A 15,284-nucleotide genomic window follows, 5' to 3' on the forward strand; every position below is an offset into this window, starting at 1 on the left:
CCATTGAAGCATTGTATTCTATTTCGCTGTGTGAAAAACTCAATCAAACCTCTGCCTATTTTTTACTCACGCGATCCTGCAGGCTATACGGGGCAATTCAGAGAAGGGAACATAAAAGAAGATCAAATTGGGCAATAAACTTTTCAAAAATTTTCAGGAAGCGATGCGGAAGTTGAAATCGAAATTTGGTATTTGCTTTTGAGCATTTGTGGGAGAATAATTTTTATGGCGCTTTTCAGATTTTAATTTCATCTAAATTTTATATCTCGCATTTTTCATGCCAATTTACTACTGTTTCAGATACAGAAGTAGAGTGCCAACCCGCTGTGTTTGCCACTTATCTACTAAAGTACTACCAAAGGTCTTGATAATTTTTAATAAGAGAACTTCTCTCTTCTATCGTCTCCATAGAAAATCGGAATAAATATTTGAATGGCTTCTCGCATCCATAAGGAGCTTCATTTCTGTCCCCTTTGCTAAAGGCAGAGTAGAATTGGCCTTGAAAAAGAGATTGAAAGAACGCCACTGCGTGGTCAAAATAATAATCACGCGGGATCGAGGAATTTTCGACAATCCAGACAGCACGAGAGAATTTGAAGACAACAGTTGCATTAGCTCCAAACAATGTGAGTAGACGCACGGTTACTCTTGAATACTTGCTCAAGCCCACGCCGCGGGGCGAATCATACAGGCCCCGAATTTAACTTATTTTCAAGTTTACGACTTTAAAAGTAATTCTATTTACAGAAGCGTAAGAAGCGTAATACTCGTGCCTACAGGCAATTTTCGAGTGCTATAATTGAGTTATTCCTACAGTAAATATTTCTACACTTGAAACAGGAACAGTAGTGAGGACGCGCGCAAACAGATTTGCGCATTTCGTCTCCGCCCAAATCTCAGCTAAATAAATTCCCAAGCTAAAGCCGCTGGCAAACACTATTTGAATTGAGTCCAAATTACAGTTTTCCTCTTGTATCTGCCAGGCCGTCTTTGATGCAACTTTTATTGACCTCGGACCGTAGAACATGAATATCTGGCCTGTAATAATAAAAGTGTCCAGTGGTTTAACCAGCGAAACCAAATTCTCAGTGGCTTACTGTCCGTATTCAGATCCTTGTCCAAGAGAGCTCCGATTAAATATTAAATTCTCACTTAAAAATTTAAAATTTAAAGGGAGATTAACTTTCTTAAAGGAATACCTAAAGACCCTTATTCTATTCGCTGCGTTATCAGTATTTGCGAAGAGCGCGAATAAACATTTTCCGGTTCCGACGTTCTCTGAAGTTTGGATCACTTCTATCACCTGATATGAAGTTGATCATTCTTTGCTCCGCCATCCATCAAAACTGTCCAACACGTAGCGATACGATGCTCTACCTTTAATACAGTAAAAGCCGATCGGATGCGACTAAAGAAACGGCGGACTTCCGGGCGCCGTCAAAATTTGAATTCGTATTTGATCGTCTTTACTGATTGAAAACACTTTTATACTTTGACTTTTTGAGCATATTATTTAAGCGTAGACTTGATGGCCCCATTGAACACTTGTTTTCTTCTTTGAAATACAGTAAGGTAGGGCGTTTGAAGATCCAACGGGGAAACGACCCCTCAAATAGAGCTTTGGTCTTCAACAAATTTACCCGAGGCTTGGAGAAAAGAGCACAGTTGACACAATCTTACAATCCAGGACACGATATTATTGATAGGTCTAATTCCCAGCTGTCAGTTTTTGATCCAAAACTACACTGTATCTTCGTCGCTACCTTATAATTTTCTGGAAAGAACGTCAGAATATTCCATTTTGAAAATGTCTACACATCAGCTTAGTCCGGAAAAATCCTTATATAATAGAAGTCTATGGCTTGGCACTCAATTCTGTCGCGGATTATCGAAACTCATTCTATGGAAATCCGCTTATAGAAAAATGAGTTTCTGTGGTTAACCACTTAGTACGCTACTAATACCAGTCCTGCTCGTTAAATATTGAATTGAGCCTTCTTGTTTCACTATTCTTTTATGGAAACGCGAAAGTCAATTAGGAACGACTTCTTTTTAATAATTTTTCTCTAACTATTTTTGAGAAGAAGTAATTAGCTAATCATAACAAATATTCTGAAGAAGTTGTTTTTTTTGAAAGGCAGTAAAAATCATAACGAAAAAGAGGCCACGTGACCTCTTATTCTGAATCTTTGATAACTGGTCATTTTATCAATAATCTATAAACCACATGATAGTAAGTTTCTTCCAAACGATCATATAACGCGCCTGGGGCAGCGCGTGTTCTAGAGGAGGGCGCTGCTCCTACTACAGCCGCTCAAAGAGAGACTTTGCGAGGTGCCTCTGGCCGAAGTTAATTCCATTTGGCGGGAGGCTGCTCAAGTCTCTTCAAAAACTGAAATACAAAAGAGAGATAACGCCAAAGTGGATACCAAAGCCACCCAGCGCACAAGAGAGAACTGAAAACTGAACACTAAACGAGACCGAAAAATCCGGTATGATTTAAGAAAAAAAAACTAAATATTGAAAAAACGGGTCAATCACCAAGACCGCACCAGAAAAATCGATTTACTTAGTAAATTTAAGCTTCGCAACGACCTTTCTTTACAATTGTTACTGTTGTCTTTTCCACCTGGGTTACAGTGTTTCGCCCAGACATTCTGATTTGATCCCATTTGTCTGTTTCCGAGGCTTCTTTCTTTCATTGAAACTCTCGTATCTGCCCAATAGAACATTTATAGGGCCCTTTACGAGACAGATTCATTGATAAACGAGGGAGATTATGTGAGAGCGTAATCGAAGATATCAAATGAAATATCTATTTGCAGAGGTGAAACGGGCAGTAAACTGGCGCCAAACGTTCTTGATATTAATTTACTCTTTAGTCTCTTTTACATCCGAAGCAACAATCAAAATCAGAAGAAGCACTAGAAGAAACAACCCAACTTGAAGTTTTCTTGAAGTGAAAGTGAAATCGAACAGACGATGTCGAGAGACAAATATGAAAAAATCGAGAAGATAAGCGAAGGAAGCTATGGAATCGTTTACAAGTGCCGCAATCGAGGTACTCTTCCTTGATTGCACCAGATGGTAGCATGAATATTTAAGAGACCAGGGCTATCGTGGCCGTCAAGAGGTTCATCGAGTCCGAAGATGAACTGAATATAAAGAAGATTGCGATGCGCGAGATACGCATGCTCAAGGTAAATCAAAACTCAGCAGCTCAGCAGAAAAGCGAAAGATAAAAGGGCAAAGTTGGATGCGCGTCGCATGTCTCCAGGAAGCATCTTTGTTTGCTCCAAACTTGAACCGCTTGAGAAATTATTAATGATCACATTTTGACATTGATTGGACTTTGGAAATCAGAACTTTAGAAATCCAACTGTAAACTCGAGTGTAATTATTTGCGATTTGAGACTTATTCTTGTCTGATAACAAATATCAAAAACGACAAGTCCGTAATCAACTTCAAACAAGCCAGATGACATTGTCTTACAAACGTAATTCCGCTCGTCAATAAAAGATTGACTCGTTACTCTAGGATTACTCTCTTAGCATTTGCGTAAATCTTCATGGAAAACAAAGAAGCAGGGAGATGAGTAGTTGTTTTGTAGAGAGGGGTTATCATTCGATCCTATGATTCGCAACCCAATATCTCTAGATGGGCTATTGGTTAGGGTTAGGGTTAGGGTTAGGGCGAAACCACCTGGTTTAGGCCTTAGGTGGGGGGGGGGGGTCCCGAGAGGCGTTGCCCCCTGGGTTAGGTTTAGGGTTAGGGCCCCTAACTTAGGGGCAGCTGATGATAACCCCCTACTACCAGTTGCTTATTTGTTTTAAAAAGATTCTTTTAGTCGCTGAAACATCAAAATCTTGTGAATCTGATTGAGGTCTATCGCAAATCGCGACGTTTACATCTGGTAAGTTTCAGTTTCACCAAGTTTCACCGAGTGTGCACAGTTAATTAACGGCTGCTTTGTTAGGTGTTTGAGTATTGCGACCACACTGTACTGACGGAGCTCGAGCAGAACCCACACGGGCTTCCGGAACAATCAATAAAGAGGATAATCTGGCAAGTGCTCAAAGGCCTCCAGTTCTGTCATCATCAAAAGGTAATGACTGTGAATGAAAACTGATCCCGGACGAGTTTTTATCTCTAGTGCATCCATAGAGACGTGAAGCCAGAAAACATACTGATTACGAAGCAAGGCCAAATCAAGCTGTGCGACTTTGGATTTGCTCGAATCTTGAACCCTGGAGACGATTTGACAGACTACGTCGCCACGAGGTAAATACATTTGCCGATAACTCTTAAACTTCCAAGTACCGGAACAAATATAATTAGGTCAAATACATAATTACAGTAGGTCTTTTTCCAGTAGGAAGTGATTGCGTCCGCTTGGACTTAAATCATTCAGACTGTAAGATACAGTTTGAAGATATATCTGCTCTAAATGTCAAATTGTCAATGCTGGCAGTTTCGACCCAGAGTCAAATAGAACCGAGCAATCGCTTCCACTGTAACAACACTACAGTACAACGAGTATATCGCTCCACGCCGGAAGTTTACAGAACTCCGCCGCAGCCGGATGCGCATCTGAGTTTTCCCTTGATATCTGACAAATTCAAAACAAAGAAGCCTTCAGAAGTTTTGATCAATTTTTTATGCGTTTTTAGGTGGTACCGAGCGCCGGAACTGATTGTTGGAGATTTGAAGTACAACAGTGCCGTCGATATTTGGGCAGTAGGCTGCGTGTTTGGCGAGCTTCTCAATGGGCAACCCATTTGGCCGGGAAAATCAGAACTGGACCAGCTGCATAAGATTCAAAAGACATGCGGTAAGTACCACCAATTAACACTTCATATTTCCAAGTAAGGCTTCCTAGCTTCAACATATGTATTCAGGCGAGTTAATAATTCAACACAAGAAACTCCTCCAAACCAACAAGTATCTTCGCGGCCAGCATCTGCATCTAACGAGTCCACGGGAACGGGTTCCAATCGAAGCCCTCTATCCAAAAGCACCAAACCATACGATCAGCTTTTTAAAGGTAAAAACTTTCTCCTTAGTTAAATTTCACCCGAGCGCTCCGAAGCGACTCAGACAGTCCAAATCACTTCCGCTGGAAAGAAAACTAATTCCTCAGCAACAGCTGGACAGGATATTCCCTTTCAGCGAATTCTATGAATCCGCTTTTTGTCCTGGACACCATTGTGGTCGCTAGCCCCAATAATGACTCGCGACCTTAGAATTTAATGAACCACAAATGTTCGCGGGAAAGCATTTGCTCATCTCCTACAATGGTTTTTGGAGAAAAATTATCTGATTGATAGTTTTTTTCCGAATTTCCTAACCTCGTTGAAAATCATAATTTGAACAAATGTCTTACCTTGCAATTTCAGAATTGTTTGCAAATGGACCCAACAATGCGATTGGATTGTGGAGAACTCCTTGACCACGCGTACTTCGATAGGTACCGATTTTCTTCGCTTCCGTAGCGCTAACTCCTTCCTAGTTTCCGTGACGAGCTGGAGATCATGTCAAAGTCGACGGAATCGTTCGCGCGAAAGCCCCGACGACCTCGCAACGGCAGACCGGTACCTGGAGCTTATAACAATGGAAACCACTACTCAAACCACGTTCTTTCATTTCCGGTTAGTAGCAGCTCTTTCACACGAAATCTTTCATTCCCGAAATCAAAAGTCGGAATTCAAAAGACTTGATTCTTTTGAAAAATCAAAATTATTTCACGAGTTTTACGGAAAGAAAAGCTGCAAACATGATAGGAAATGAGTGAGCCCGATTGAAGTGAAGTAGAGTACAAATAAAACAACTAAACTAACAGAATAACATCCGAAGGCGAGGAAGTATCCGCTTTCTCACGTCATTGAAGGGAACCCTTGGCCGGCGGCGCTTCAAAGGAGGCCTCCGATAGTTTCTATAACAAAATTGTAATATTTTGCTGCCTAGCTCTCCACGATAAAGTCCAACTCCACTAGCAGTAACTCAAAGGCCGAGGCGAAGCGGCTCAAGCTGACCATGAAATCGTTCTACCCGATTCTAGGGCCAGCCACTCACACAAGCCATAAGGCAGCCCAGCGCTCGCCGAATGGCCTCTCTCAGAAAGAGGTTCTTAGATATTTTTTTCTTTTAATTTTTTATCACGAAATCAAAATCAATTGTATTTGCATCCCCATTAGTTAAATAAGAGCACGAGTAAATTGTGAGGAAAAAGGGTTGATCGTTTACGCAAGCATGGTTAGGTGAAAAAAAACAAGTTGATACTACTGGTGTTGTACTAACTTTCACTGTACTTTAGTTTAGTTGCAAACACAGACTAATTTCTCCATCCCAATCCATATCTGACATTCGATTTCAGAACATACTGCCACATCTGATGTCAAACAGCAATCCAATTTCGCACAGTCCGACGCTCTTCTCCAGCAACAATTACCACAGTCTTCATTCCGAGTCCAAGGTGTCGCTATCCAAAAAAGACCGATACTTTCCAGCAACGAAAAAATTTGGAAACGGTCCAAACTTTCCGAAGCTTTGAAGCTTTTCCTGAAGCCAATTGCTTGAAAGAAAAAATCGATGAATTTTAATTTATTTCAAAAAAAAAATTAATCCTGAACATAAAAAAACAGTAGCTGGGCTTGTCGCTGTCCTAACAACTTACAGTAGCTTTAGCCATTACTGACCTGGGCATAATGCATAAGCTACAGGCCTTGATCATCATAAGACAATTTCAAAAGGACAAATTTTCATTTTTCCTCCTTTGGGGTGGTCTTATAATGAGCACGGTCTGCAAAATGCCTAAAAACACTTCTCAACATTTTCAAAAAAAAAGAATAATTTCTTCCGAAAATTTCTTTTCGAAGCGATTCTTCTTATGGTTGCATAATCTTTCCCCTTCTATAACAAAAAGGTTCACTCTTGTTTCTTTTCTACCTGTAAAAAGCGCTTCGTAACCCTGTACAGAACTATTTTCGACCTAAAATGCTGAGTTCTCCTGCATAAACCTCAATAAATGCAAATGTTTTTTGTCAAGAAGACTTTGTAGAATTTCAAAAAATGTCAGCGGCAAGACGTTTTCTAAACTACTATTGTCATTAAGTTTGGGCACGTCACTCCAGCTGCCTGGTGATCGGCCCTAGAAACGATGCGCCCCGGGCTGCGCAAATTTGAGCAAAAAATCTTCATTGTTTCCAAAAGCATAAAAAACTAATCAAAGCGGAAAATTTCCGTAAATTAAAGTCGCCTTACTTTACGCATAAAAATCGTAAAGGTCGAACAGGAGCGCAGTCATTCCGGAATAGTTTGTTACGGAAACGAGTAAAATTTTCATTCTATATATTGCTATAAAACGTTTCGATTTGGTTTTCTATGTAGCGCAGTAATCAACAGGAGAGACAAAAATAATCGGTTGCCAAGATTGATATCCATTCGCAACAACATCGATCGAAGCGATATTCTCTTCGGAATCTTTTACTAAGTTCTCAATAATCATATTCGCTTGATTATAAGATGCTGCTATTATTTAGAGGTTAGGGTTAGGGTTAGGGTTGGATAAATATTACACAATCATCAGCAGACATTGAAACCTTGTCCTAAAGTAATTTTGTGAATCCGCGACAAATCTTCGTCCCAGCCGGGAAAAAAAAGTAAAGTTGTCAATTAGTTTCGCTGATAAAACAAATACTTTCTAAATAGGAAGAAAAGTTTCAAAGCAAAAAGGAATGAATTTTTGGTTGCTCAATCGCATTTGCATCCGTCTCTGTTACTTCTTCAATTACCATTGTGAGCGATCTCTGGAAGAGAAAAAGCTTTTCTGAAGATAGTTTGAAAATTATCGAAATGGACTTTACTGCTCGCTCTGACAGTTCGACAGCTTGCTCTTTCGACTAATTCGTCTACCATTAGCCACTACCCTGTGCTTATAAAGTACAAAGGTCGCATTTGAAACCGTCAATCGCATAAAGAATTGTCATTACTTCAAAAGACAACATTTTCTTCGAGAACTCATGAATTAAAAAATCCGGGGTCTCTGAGACTCATGACTCCGAGACTTTGAAATCAAGGAGGAAACAGTAGCAGCAGTTGTTTTTAACTTTGACAAACCATAAGCGCCCGTTTTTGAAAGCACGCTTCGATTTTAATGACATTCTTTCTAGTGCCTACTGCAAAACAACAGTTGCAAAATGCCAAGTGCGCAGCACCAAAGCTCCTCTTAGGCCAGCTGTGTGCCAGGACTCCTCCATGATTCTCTCTTTTTATGTTTATTTGCAACGCAGTGCTTTCTCTTATCTTTTACGTTACATCTTTATTTTAAGATACTGTCCACACTTTTTCCAGAATCATGAGGAGGAAATGGCAGACACTTGGAACTAAATTTTGTCAGCAGCCCAAGCGGCTGCCCCTTTCTAACAAAATCGAATATTCAGATCAAGCTCTGAAAATTGGAATGCCAACTTGGAACTAGCACTTCAAAGAACACTGTCGTTCTTGTCTGAAATGTTCCAAGTGAGCACTTCCAAGTTTGCGAAGGATCATCAAACACCTGGCTTATCAAACGCCATGATAGAGGTATCAGATCTAAGATCTCGCTAATAGACCTTAATGAACAGCTTCATGAAATCAACCCCACCTGCTTCAAAATGATGATGGCGCCAATTCTCCGGCATATAAGCAACCCCGATTTAATTCAAATCATCAAAACAAAACAAAAACCGCAACAACAACAACGACGAAAATGTCCGCTTCTGCTATCCTCATAAACGAATCTGACATGGAAAAGTTCCTCTCCTCAACTCTTAAAAAAGTCGAAGTCTCCAGAAGATCCAGAAAAACCACGGCGTCAAGAAACCAGAGGACATTCCTACAGAAGCGTAAAATGCAGAAAATCTGCGAATACAAAATGCGCCAGGATGTTTACAATAACAATTTATCGTCAATCGCCTCTGTCTTCAAAAGACTGTTATCGTATGGATCTGTCGATGAAGGAACCCCTGTTTGAGATGGCGCTTCCTGTGTTTGTACATTTATTCTGTAAATTTTCAATACAATCTATCTATGAAATCAAGCTCTTTTTATTATTCTTTAATCACAAGTTCAGGCGTTTGAGGAAGTTTATGGTCGACTCGCGGGGAGGAACAGGGGTCTTGGTCGGGTAAATCGGTTTCAACTTCGGAACAGCGAAGTATTGTCTGTACCTCTTTGTCATTTTTGCTTCGGAGGGTCGGTTTATATAATCTTTGTTCCAATACTGAAAATATTTTTTATTTCTCAAAAGTTAAAAAATGAAATCACCGCTGAATTTCTAGCATTTCTCCTAGGTGTGGCACCGTCGCTAAAGGGAACGTTTAAACTTCTTTGAACGCTGATATCTCTTTCTCGCCGCAACTGTAGCGTGGGAATCGGTCTTGATAGATGAAGGGATTGGTGTAAAGAGTGTCCGGATTCGGATGCGACCGAGTATTCGACCGAAACGTGGCTTAGACGATCCCAGTTTGACTGAAATAACGAATTACTAATTTGAAAATTTTTGATTTGGGTAGGAAACCTGAGTCAGGATCCTGAAAGAGTTCCAAGAAAGAAACGGCTCTTGCAGGACCCTGACTCAGGCTTTCTACACAGGTTTCCTGGGCTAACAAACCTGAGCTAGTGGAAATTCGTTGAACCTCTCCCTTGACAATCTGAGCCTCATTCTTTGCTCCTTTTCCGCGCGAATCTCTTTGAAATACTTCGCCTGTTGATGCAAACTGTAGTAGCTCATCACCTCCTGCGTGAAACCACACTGTCTTTCATGAAATAAACCGCCTCGTTCTGGAGCGCGGATCCAGCTTATTCAGAAGAGATCAAAATCTTTTTATTCCTTTCGTTTTCTCTGAAAATGTTTGCGATTCTATTGTGCCAGGCGGCTGTGTGTCCTCAAGCGTTAGAATATTTGCCATAAATGGTTTTGTTAGCTACACTCCGGATGTTGTTCAGACTTCTGTGTACTTCTATTTGCGCGGTTTTCAACGATTAATTCGAAATAAATGCGGAAGCCTGTGAAGAAAACTTGAGTCAGAAATCCTTCAAGAGTTTGTATGAAAAGCCGCGTAGCTGCTTTTTAAAAAAACGAAGCCGCATAGCGGCTTCGCCAAGATTAACATCACAATTTATTTTTTGAGCTTTTGAGATGGACACGAACGCAGATTATGGATCGCAGATCTTGAGCAAGTCCGTCACAATCAGCCTAATTTTAATTATATTTTTATTTACTCGCAAGTACCAATGCATTGGCCTTTCTGTGCCCATGTTTTTGGTAACTTTATTACGCATCATGTGATTTATACACTGATCGACCGAAACAAACGTTTATTTTTTGTCACTTTTTTTGAGGAACTTCTTCAAGAAATTCTAAAAAGTGACAAAAAATAAAAGTTTGTTTCGGTCGATCAGGGCATAAATCACATGATGCGTAATTAAGTTACTAAAAACACGGGTACAGAAGGCCAGTGCATTGGTACGTGCGAGAATAGTGCGGTTCTGGGCGGCGGCGGGTCGCGCTCGCCCTGAAGGCGCAGGATTGGCCGAAGCCTAACTCATCTCAATACGAATTTGCACCACATCGCGCACCACCATAAAACAGAGCCAGAGAATAAATTCCAGAGAACGAAGGAAAAAGAAGCTTGAAAGATCAAAAATGGGAGGAAGAAGAAAAGGTCGAGATCCAAATCATGGCAACTCGACCATGGTTAAAATGCGCAGATTTATGGTGCAGGTAAATTTTATCAAAATTTTTCTAGTTGGTACTTTTTCGTTTTTATGTTTACGTAAAAAAGGATCTTTGATTTTTGAGAGATCCAAAGATGGGCAGGGGTAGACAGAATTATTGCATAAAAAATATGCATGATGCCTATCATAAAAATATTCAAGAGGTTGCAATAAGTCTCAATTGGAAATAGGTGTCCCCTTTTTAAAGGATTTAAAATTCCTCAGAAAAGACCCCATTTTTAAGGTTTTTAAAACGACTGGGCTCGGCAACCTGCAAAGAAAAAAACTATAGCCAGAATATCTTTTAGACCCTGACTCAGGTTTTCTACACAGGCTGCCGAGCCCAGTGCCTCGGGTTTTTTGCAACAAATATCTGTTAAAAAGGAGACCCTAGGTACTTTGGAATCCGTTAAAAAAGGGGCATCTTTGAAGAACTTTCCCGTTGAAATGAGACCCTTTTTATTTTATAATCAAGTTTTCAGACGAAAAAAGCCGAAATCACGAAGTACAAAGAACTGGACCCGATCATCCTGGCAAATCTTTGGACGCTGTGCCAAATCACCATGGCTAAATTGAAATTTCCGATCGAAAAGGATAATAACTTGCCCTTCCCTTTTGCTTATTTATTGTTTTAACAGCTAGCTGTATTCGTTTTATTATCCGGGAAATAATTGCCTGTGAACTCGGGCGTTTCTACAACAAAGAATCTGTAATTGAGCTGCTTCTTGATCGACACACGCTCGCGGGCAAGTTTCCACCTGAGACGCACAAGAAATGCATGCACATTCGAAATATGAAGGACATTACTGAACTCACTTTGGTCATCAACCCAAATCACAAAAAGGAGCTCCAGCCAGTTACCATGTTGAATGGAACTTCTACAGTCGCTGGCACTGAAGATGGATCGCCTTATCACTGCCCAATTACGGGACTGGAGATGAATGGAAGATACAGATTCGTGTTCTTTTTGACTTGTGGTTGTGTTGTATCAGGTAGTTTTTCATCTACCATTTGTTCCCCTTTCGCCCACTACAGTCAAAAAGATATCAGTACAAAATATTGAATTTCAGAGCGCGCATATCAAAATGTAACCGATGGAATGTGCCCAAAGTGCGGCACTGCTTACGGAAAGACGGATTGCGTCGATATCAACCCAGTCGCCGAAGAGCGCAAAACCAGAGCTAAAGAAAACATGGAAGATCGACGACTTCGATTAAAAGAAGGTACAGACAATGAAATTTCTCTCGTCCTACTCCTTGATCTTCTTTTCAGCAAAAAGAGATGCAAAGTTGCGCGAAAAAGTAGGAGATGCGGGCGATGTATCGAAAGAAGATCACATTGCTGCGTGGCTGAGTACTGCAAATGCGGACAGAAGAGGATCCAGCAGCTCGTCGGTTGATACTGGCATTTCCGACACGCGAAGACTGTCGATGGTCAGTGCTCTAAGCGCAGGTGGATCAATCGGAGAAGCGGAAGATAAACAGGCACGAAAACGCAGACTTGAAGGTAAACGAGAGCTTGATCTCTTCATTATCACTTGTCTTTTTAGCTTGGGCTAAAGAAGAACGCCGAAAAAGCCTGGGCGACGAGGAAAAGGCGAAGAAAATCCGCCTGATCAAAGAGCAACTGTTGAAAAAGAAACGCGCCCTGATTGCTGCCCGAATAAACGAAGAATCGTCCGACTCGTCAGATTCGTCCGATTGTTCTTCTGACAGCGATTAACTCTTTTGAGTCAAGTTCTGACTGCCATTTACATATTTCCCGATGAGAAATGCATAACGACAAACGATCGAGTATGCTTTCAGAAATCTGCTTTGCCGCGAATCTGGTGTACACTGACTAACTGAGCGAATTTGAAATCCTGGTGTCCTTTGTTCCCATTTTCCTTATTTCTTCAATTCCAAAGCGACTATTCATTTATCCAAAGCACTCATTTAACTTTTCAGAAATTGATTCAATGGAAAAGTTCGCGGGGACTATCGCGATAGTGACGGGCGGATCTGCCGGCATTGGAAAAGCGTTGATAAAACGACTTTTGGATAAATCTGTGGATCTGACTGTGGTGGGACTTGCAAGAAGGCCAATTGAAGAGTTCGCTTCATTCAGCAATTTTCGTGGTTTTCAATGCGACGTTTCCAAAGCAGATCAAGTTCAAGCCGTCATTTCGTCGATTCAGCGGGAGTTTCCTGGGAAATCTGTCCAGCTCTTAGTCAATAATGCTGGGCATGGAAAGCCTCTTCCATTGCTTGACCATTCTTCTTTGAATGACTCCTGTACGATCAAAGTGGATAGCTTAGAAGATGTCTCGTCCGTGTACGCATCCCAACTCAATACGAACGTCCTTGGGTTGTCTCTCATGACAAGAGCTGTAAGTTCGCCTCGTTAAAAAATGAATTTTCATAATTTCAGGTCTCAAAATTGATGGACCATCAAAAATGCGGCAACATCATCAACATAAACTCAATGTCCGGGCAGCGTGTCGTCCCAACACCGAATTCGCACATGTACTCAGCGACAAAGTTCGCCGTTACTGCTCTTACAGAAGGAACGCGCCAGGAGCTCCGTCAGATTAATTCGTCAATCAGAGCGAACCAGATCTCTCCTGGCTACGTGGATACTGACTTCTTCCAGGCATTCAGCATGGAGGAGGGATACCAGGAGAAGATGAAGGAGATTGTCAAGACCGCCATCACTTCTGAAGACATCGTAAATTCGATCATGCTGTGCGTCGAGGCGCAACCAGGCTGCCAGATTGGAGATATTCAAATGCGCCCGACTGTTCAGAAGTTGTGATCATTGACAAGCCATGAATGGCTTTTAATTTTTCATTTCACCGTGATTTTCTTGATTTTTAATTCTTTCTCTTCAATGATACGCCAATATTTCTCCATAGCGAATCAAAATCGAAATTCTGATATTTAGAATCGTAAATCGGTAAAAACTATCGCTCGAAAATGGGGCGAGATGGTCTCGTTTTCGTCAATGTCCGCAAGGACATCGTCAAGCTCAAGCGGAAGGCGAATCTGTCCGAAGCTGGCTTCATGGAACACGGAAAAGGAACAACGAATCGCTGGTCTCACTGCCGAATAACTGGGAGACCGCTTGACCGTCCCGTGTTCGACGAGTACGGCTTTTTGTACAACAAGGATTCAGTGATTGAACTTCTCATCGACCGGAAAAAGGCGACGAAAGCCGCAAGAGCTGCTGAAAAATCAGAAAAGAAGTCGAAGAAAAAGAAGCGAAAGGGACGATTGATGCTGAAAGACAACGCCATCCCAGCTGAAATTCATAAGAACTCGGTGCACATCCGAGATCTGAACGATATCTGCGAGTTGCGAATCAAGCTGAATCCGAATTACAACGAAAATACAACCTACAACACCTTATCTCTCGGGCACGCAAACGCCAGTACAATCGAGCAGGGCTTTGTGAAACAGCCGAAATTTCTTTGCCCGATCTCTGATTATCCGATGAACGGGGCGAAACCGTTCTTTGGGAACTGGAACTGTGGCCATTCCGTCTGCGAGGCGGTTTTAAAAGAAGTCGAATCTAAAACGGAAAAGAAGCAATGCTGCATTTGCGAGAAACCTTACAAACGTAATTCCTAGAATTCACAATTTCTTGAAGTAAAGACTCGTTTTAGCAATTGACCTAATCCGCATCAATCCAATCCACCCAGAGCACAAAAAGAAGTCTCTCGAGCAATTCAAAAAGAAAAGAAAGCAACGACTCCTCAAATCGAAGCTGGATAAACAATACAAAAAGGTGTCCTCTTAAAATAACTCTTGTATTCATCAACGATTTTTAGGAAATGAAGCTGTTAAAAAATCGAGCTGTGAAGACGGAAAGAATTTCTTCTAGCGAAAGCGAGTACTCATCTGATTCTTCCGAGTCATCTTCGGATTCTAGTTCATCGGACTCAGATTCAGACTCTGAGCCCTCAAGTTCTCGGCCAAAGAAGATCAAGAAAGAGTTCAAAAAAGAAGAACCCAATGACGTTAAAATGGAGCCAATAGAGATTGACTCTGATAGCAATCAGATAGAGGTGGGTAAAAGATCTAAGGAAAAGAACTAAGAAGGAATATTTTCTAGGTGCCATCAAGCGGGGAAGAAAACGAAAGGAAAGCAAAGAAAGAAGCCGACTTCCAAAATTTCCTCGAAAGAGAAAAGAGCGCCCGAGCAAAACTCGCCGCGATCGAAGCACTGATACGCAAGAAACAGTTCAAAGAGAAAAACCCGGACCCGGGAAAGCCGATTGTCCTCAGCGACTCCGATTAGACTTTCTTTTCTCTTCTGTTGCATCTTTTATTATGCTCATTATTCTTGGCCCTACTCGTTATTCTTTCCCTTATTGTTCACCGCCACTTTATTTTGGCATTATTTGCAACCAGATATCTTCATTCCGCTCTTTTTACCTATTTTTTCAATCTCACGAGACTTTTTAAAAGACCTAATAAGCCACATCTCCAATTTTTTTCTTCTTTTTCCTGTTCAAGGTGAAAAATTTTCCCAAAAAAAGAATTCTCAT

At 41.1% G+C, this 15,284-nt stretch overlaps 5 protein-coding genes across 7 annotated transcripts; 4 read left to right on the plus strand and 1 right to left on the minus strand.

Moving 5' to 3' along the window:
• The first annotated feature begins 484 nt into the window (after positions 1-484).
• LOC145696678 (cyclin-dependent kinase-like 4) lies at positions 485-7,015 on the plus strand. 3 transcript variants are annotated; one of them, XM_081773757.1, is made up of 11 exons: positions 485-626; positions 2,883-3,061; positions 3,106-3,200; positions 3,849-3,914; positions 3,978-4,106; positions 4,155-4,282; positions 4,672-4,832; positions 4,900-5,045; positions 5,398-5,468; positions 5,511-5,649; positions 6,375-7,009. In XM_081773757.1, exons 2-11 carry the CDS (start codon positions 2,983-2,985, stop codon positions 6,549-6,551), a joined length of 1,191 nt encoding a protein of 396 aa, XP_081629883.1. In that variant the 5' UTR covers positions 485-626; positions 2,883-2,982; the 3' UTR covers positions 6,552-7,009. The 3 variants fall into 3 exon arrangements, with proteins under 3 accessions (XP_081629883.1, XP_081629884.1, XP_081629882.1); XM_081773758.1 differs by lacking the exon at positions 485-626 and adding an exon at positions 2,265-2,492 and having other exon boundaries at positions 5,511-5,592; positions 6,375-7,015; XM_081773756.1 differs by lacking the exon at positions 485-626 and adding an exon at positions 2,266-2,492.
• Positions 7,016-9,066: 2,051 nt separating this feature from the next.
• LOC145696696 (uncharacterized) lies at positions 9,067-10,152 on the minus strand. The gene is made up of 3 exons (XM_081773776.1): positions 9,651-10,152; positions 9,305-9,508; positions 9,067-9,260 (listed from the first exon to the last, which is right to left on the minus strand). The coding sequence occupies exons 1-3, from the start codon at positions 9,768-9,770 to the stop codon at positions 9,099-9,101; spliced, it is 486 nt and encodes a 161-aa protein (XP_081629902.1). The 5' UTR covers positions 9,771-10,152; the 3' UTR covers positions 9,067-9,098.
• A 410-nt stretch (positions 10,153-10,562) lies between these two features.
• LOC145696680 (uncharacterized) lies at positions 10,563-12,676 on the plus strand. Its single transcript, XM_081773760.1, has 6 exons — positions 10,563-10,763; positions 11,239-11,344; positions 11,428-11,748; positions 11,827-11,979; positions 12,029-12,262; positions 12,306-12,676. Exons 1-6 carry the CDS (start codon positions 10,686-10,688, stop codon positions 12,476-12,478), a joined length of 1,065 nt encoding a protein of 354 aa, XP_081629886.1. The 5' UTR covers positions 10,563-10,685; the 3' UTR covers positions 12,479-12,676.
• A 27-nt stretch (positions 12,677-12,703) lies between these two features.
• LOC145696686 (dehydrogenase/reductase SDR family member 11-like) lies at positions 12,704-13,659 on the plus strand. The gene is made up of 2 exons (XM_081773766.1): positions 12,704-13,124; positions 13,166-13,659. The coding sequence occupies exons 1-2, from the start codon at positions 12,714-12,716 to the stop codon at positions 13,547-13,549; spliced, it is 795 nt and encodes a 264-aa protein (XP_081629892.1). The 5' UTR covers positions 12,704-12,713; the 3' UTR covers positions 13,550-13,659.
• A 23-nt stretch (positions 13,660-13,682) lies between these two features.
• Positions 13,683-15,228, plus strand: LOC145696679 (replication termination factor 2-like). Its single transcript, XM_081773759.1, has 4 exons — positions 13,683-14,353; positions 14,400-14,521; positions 14,565-14,801; positions 14,849-15,228. The coding sequence occupies exons 1-4, from the start codon at positions 13,711-13,713 to the stop codon at positions 15,032-15,034; spliced, it is 1,188 nt and encodes a 395-aa protein (XP_081629885.1). The 5' UTR covers positions 13,683-13,710; the 3' UTR covers positions 15,035-15,228.
• The last annotated feature ends 56 nt before the right edge of the window (positions 15,229-15,284 follow it).

Source organism: Oikopleura dioica, chromosome 2 (assembly GCF_907165135.1).
Source record: "Oikopleura dioica chromosome 2, OKI2018_I68_1.0, whole genome shotgun sequence".
In the NCBI taxonomy this organism is placed as follows: Eukaryota; Metazoa; Chordata; class Appendicularia; order Copelata; family Oikopleuridae; genus Oikopleura; species Oikopleura dioica.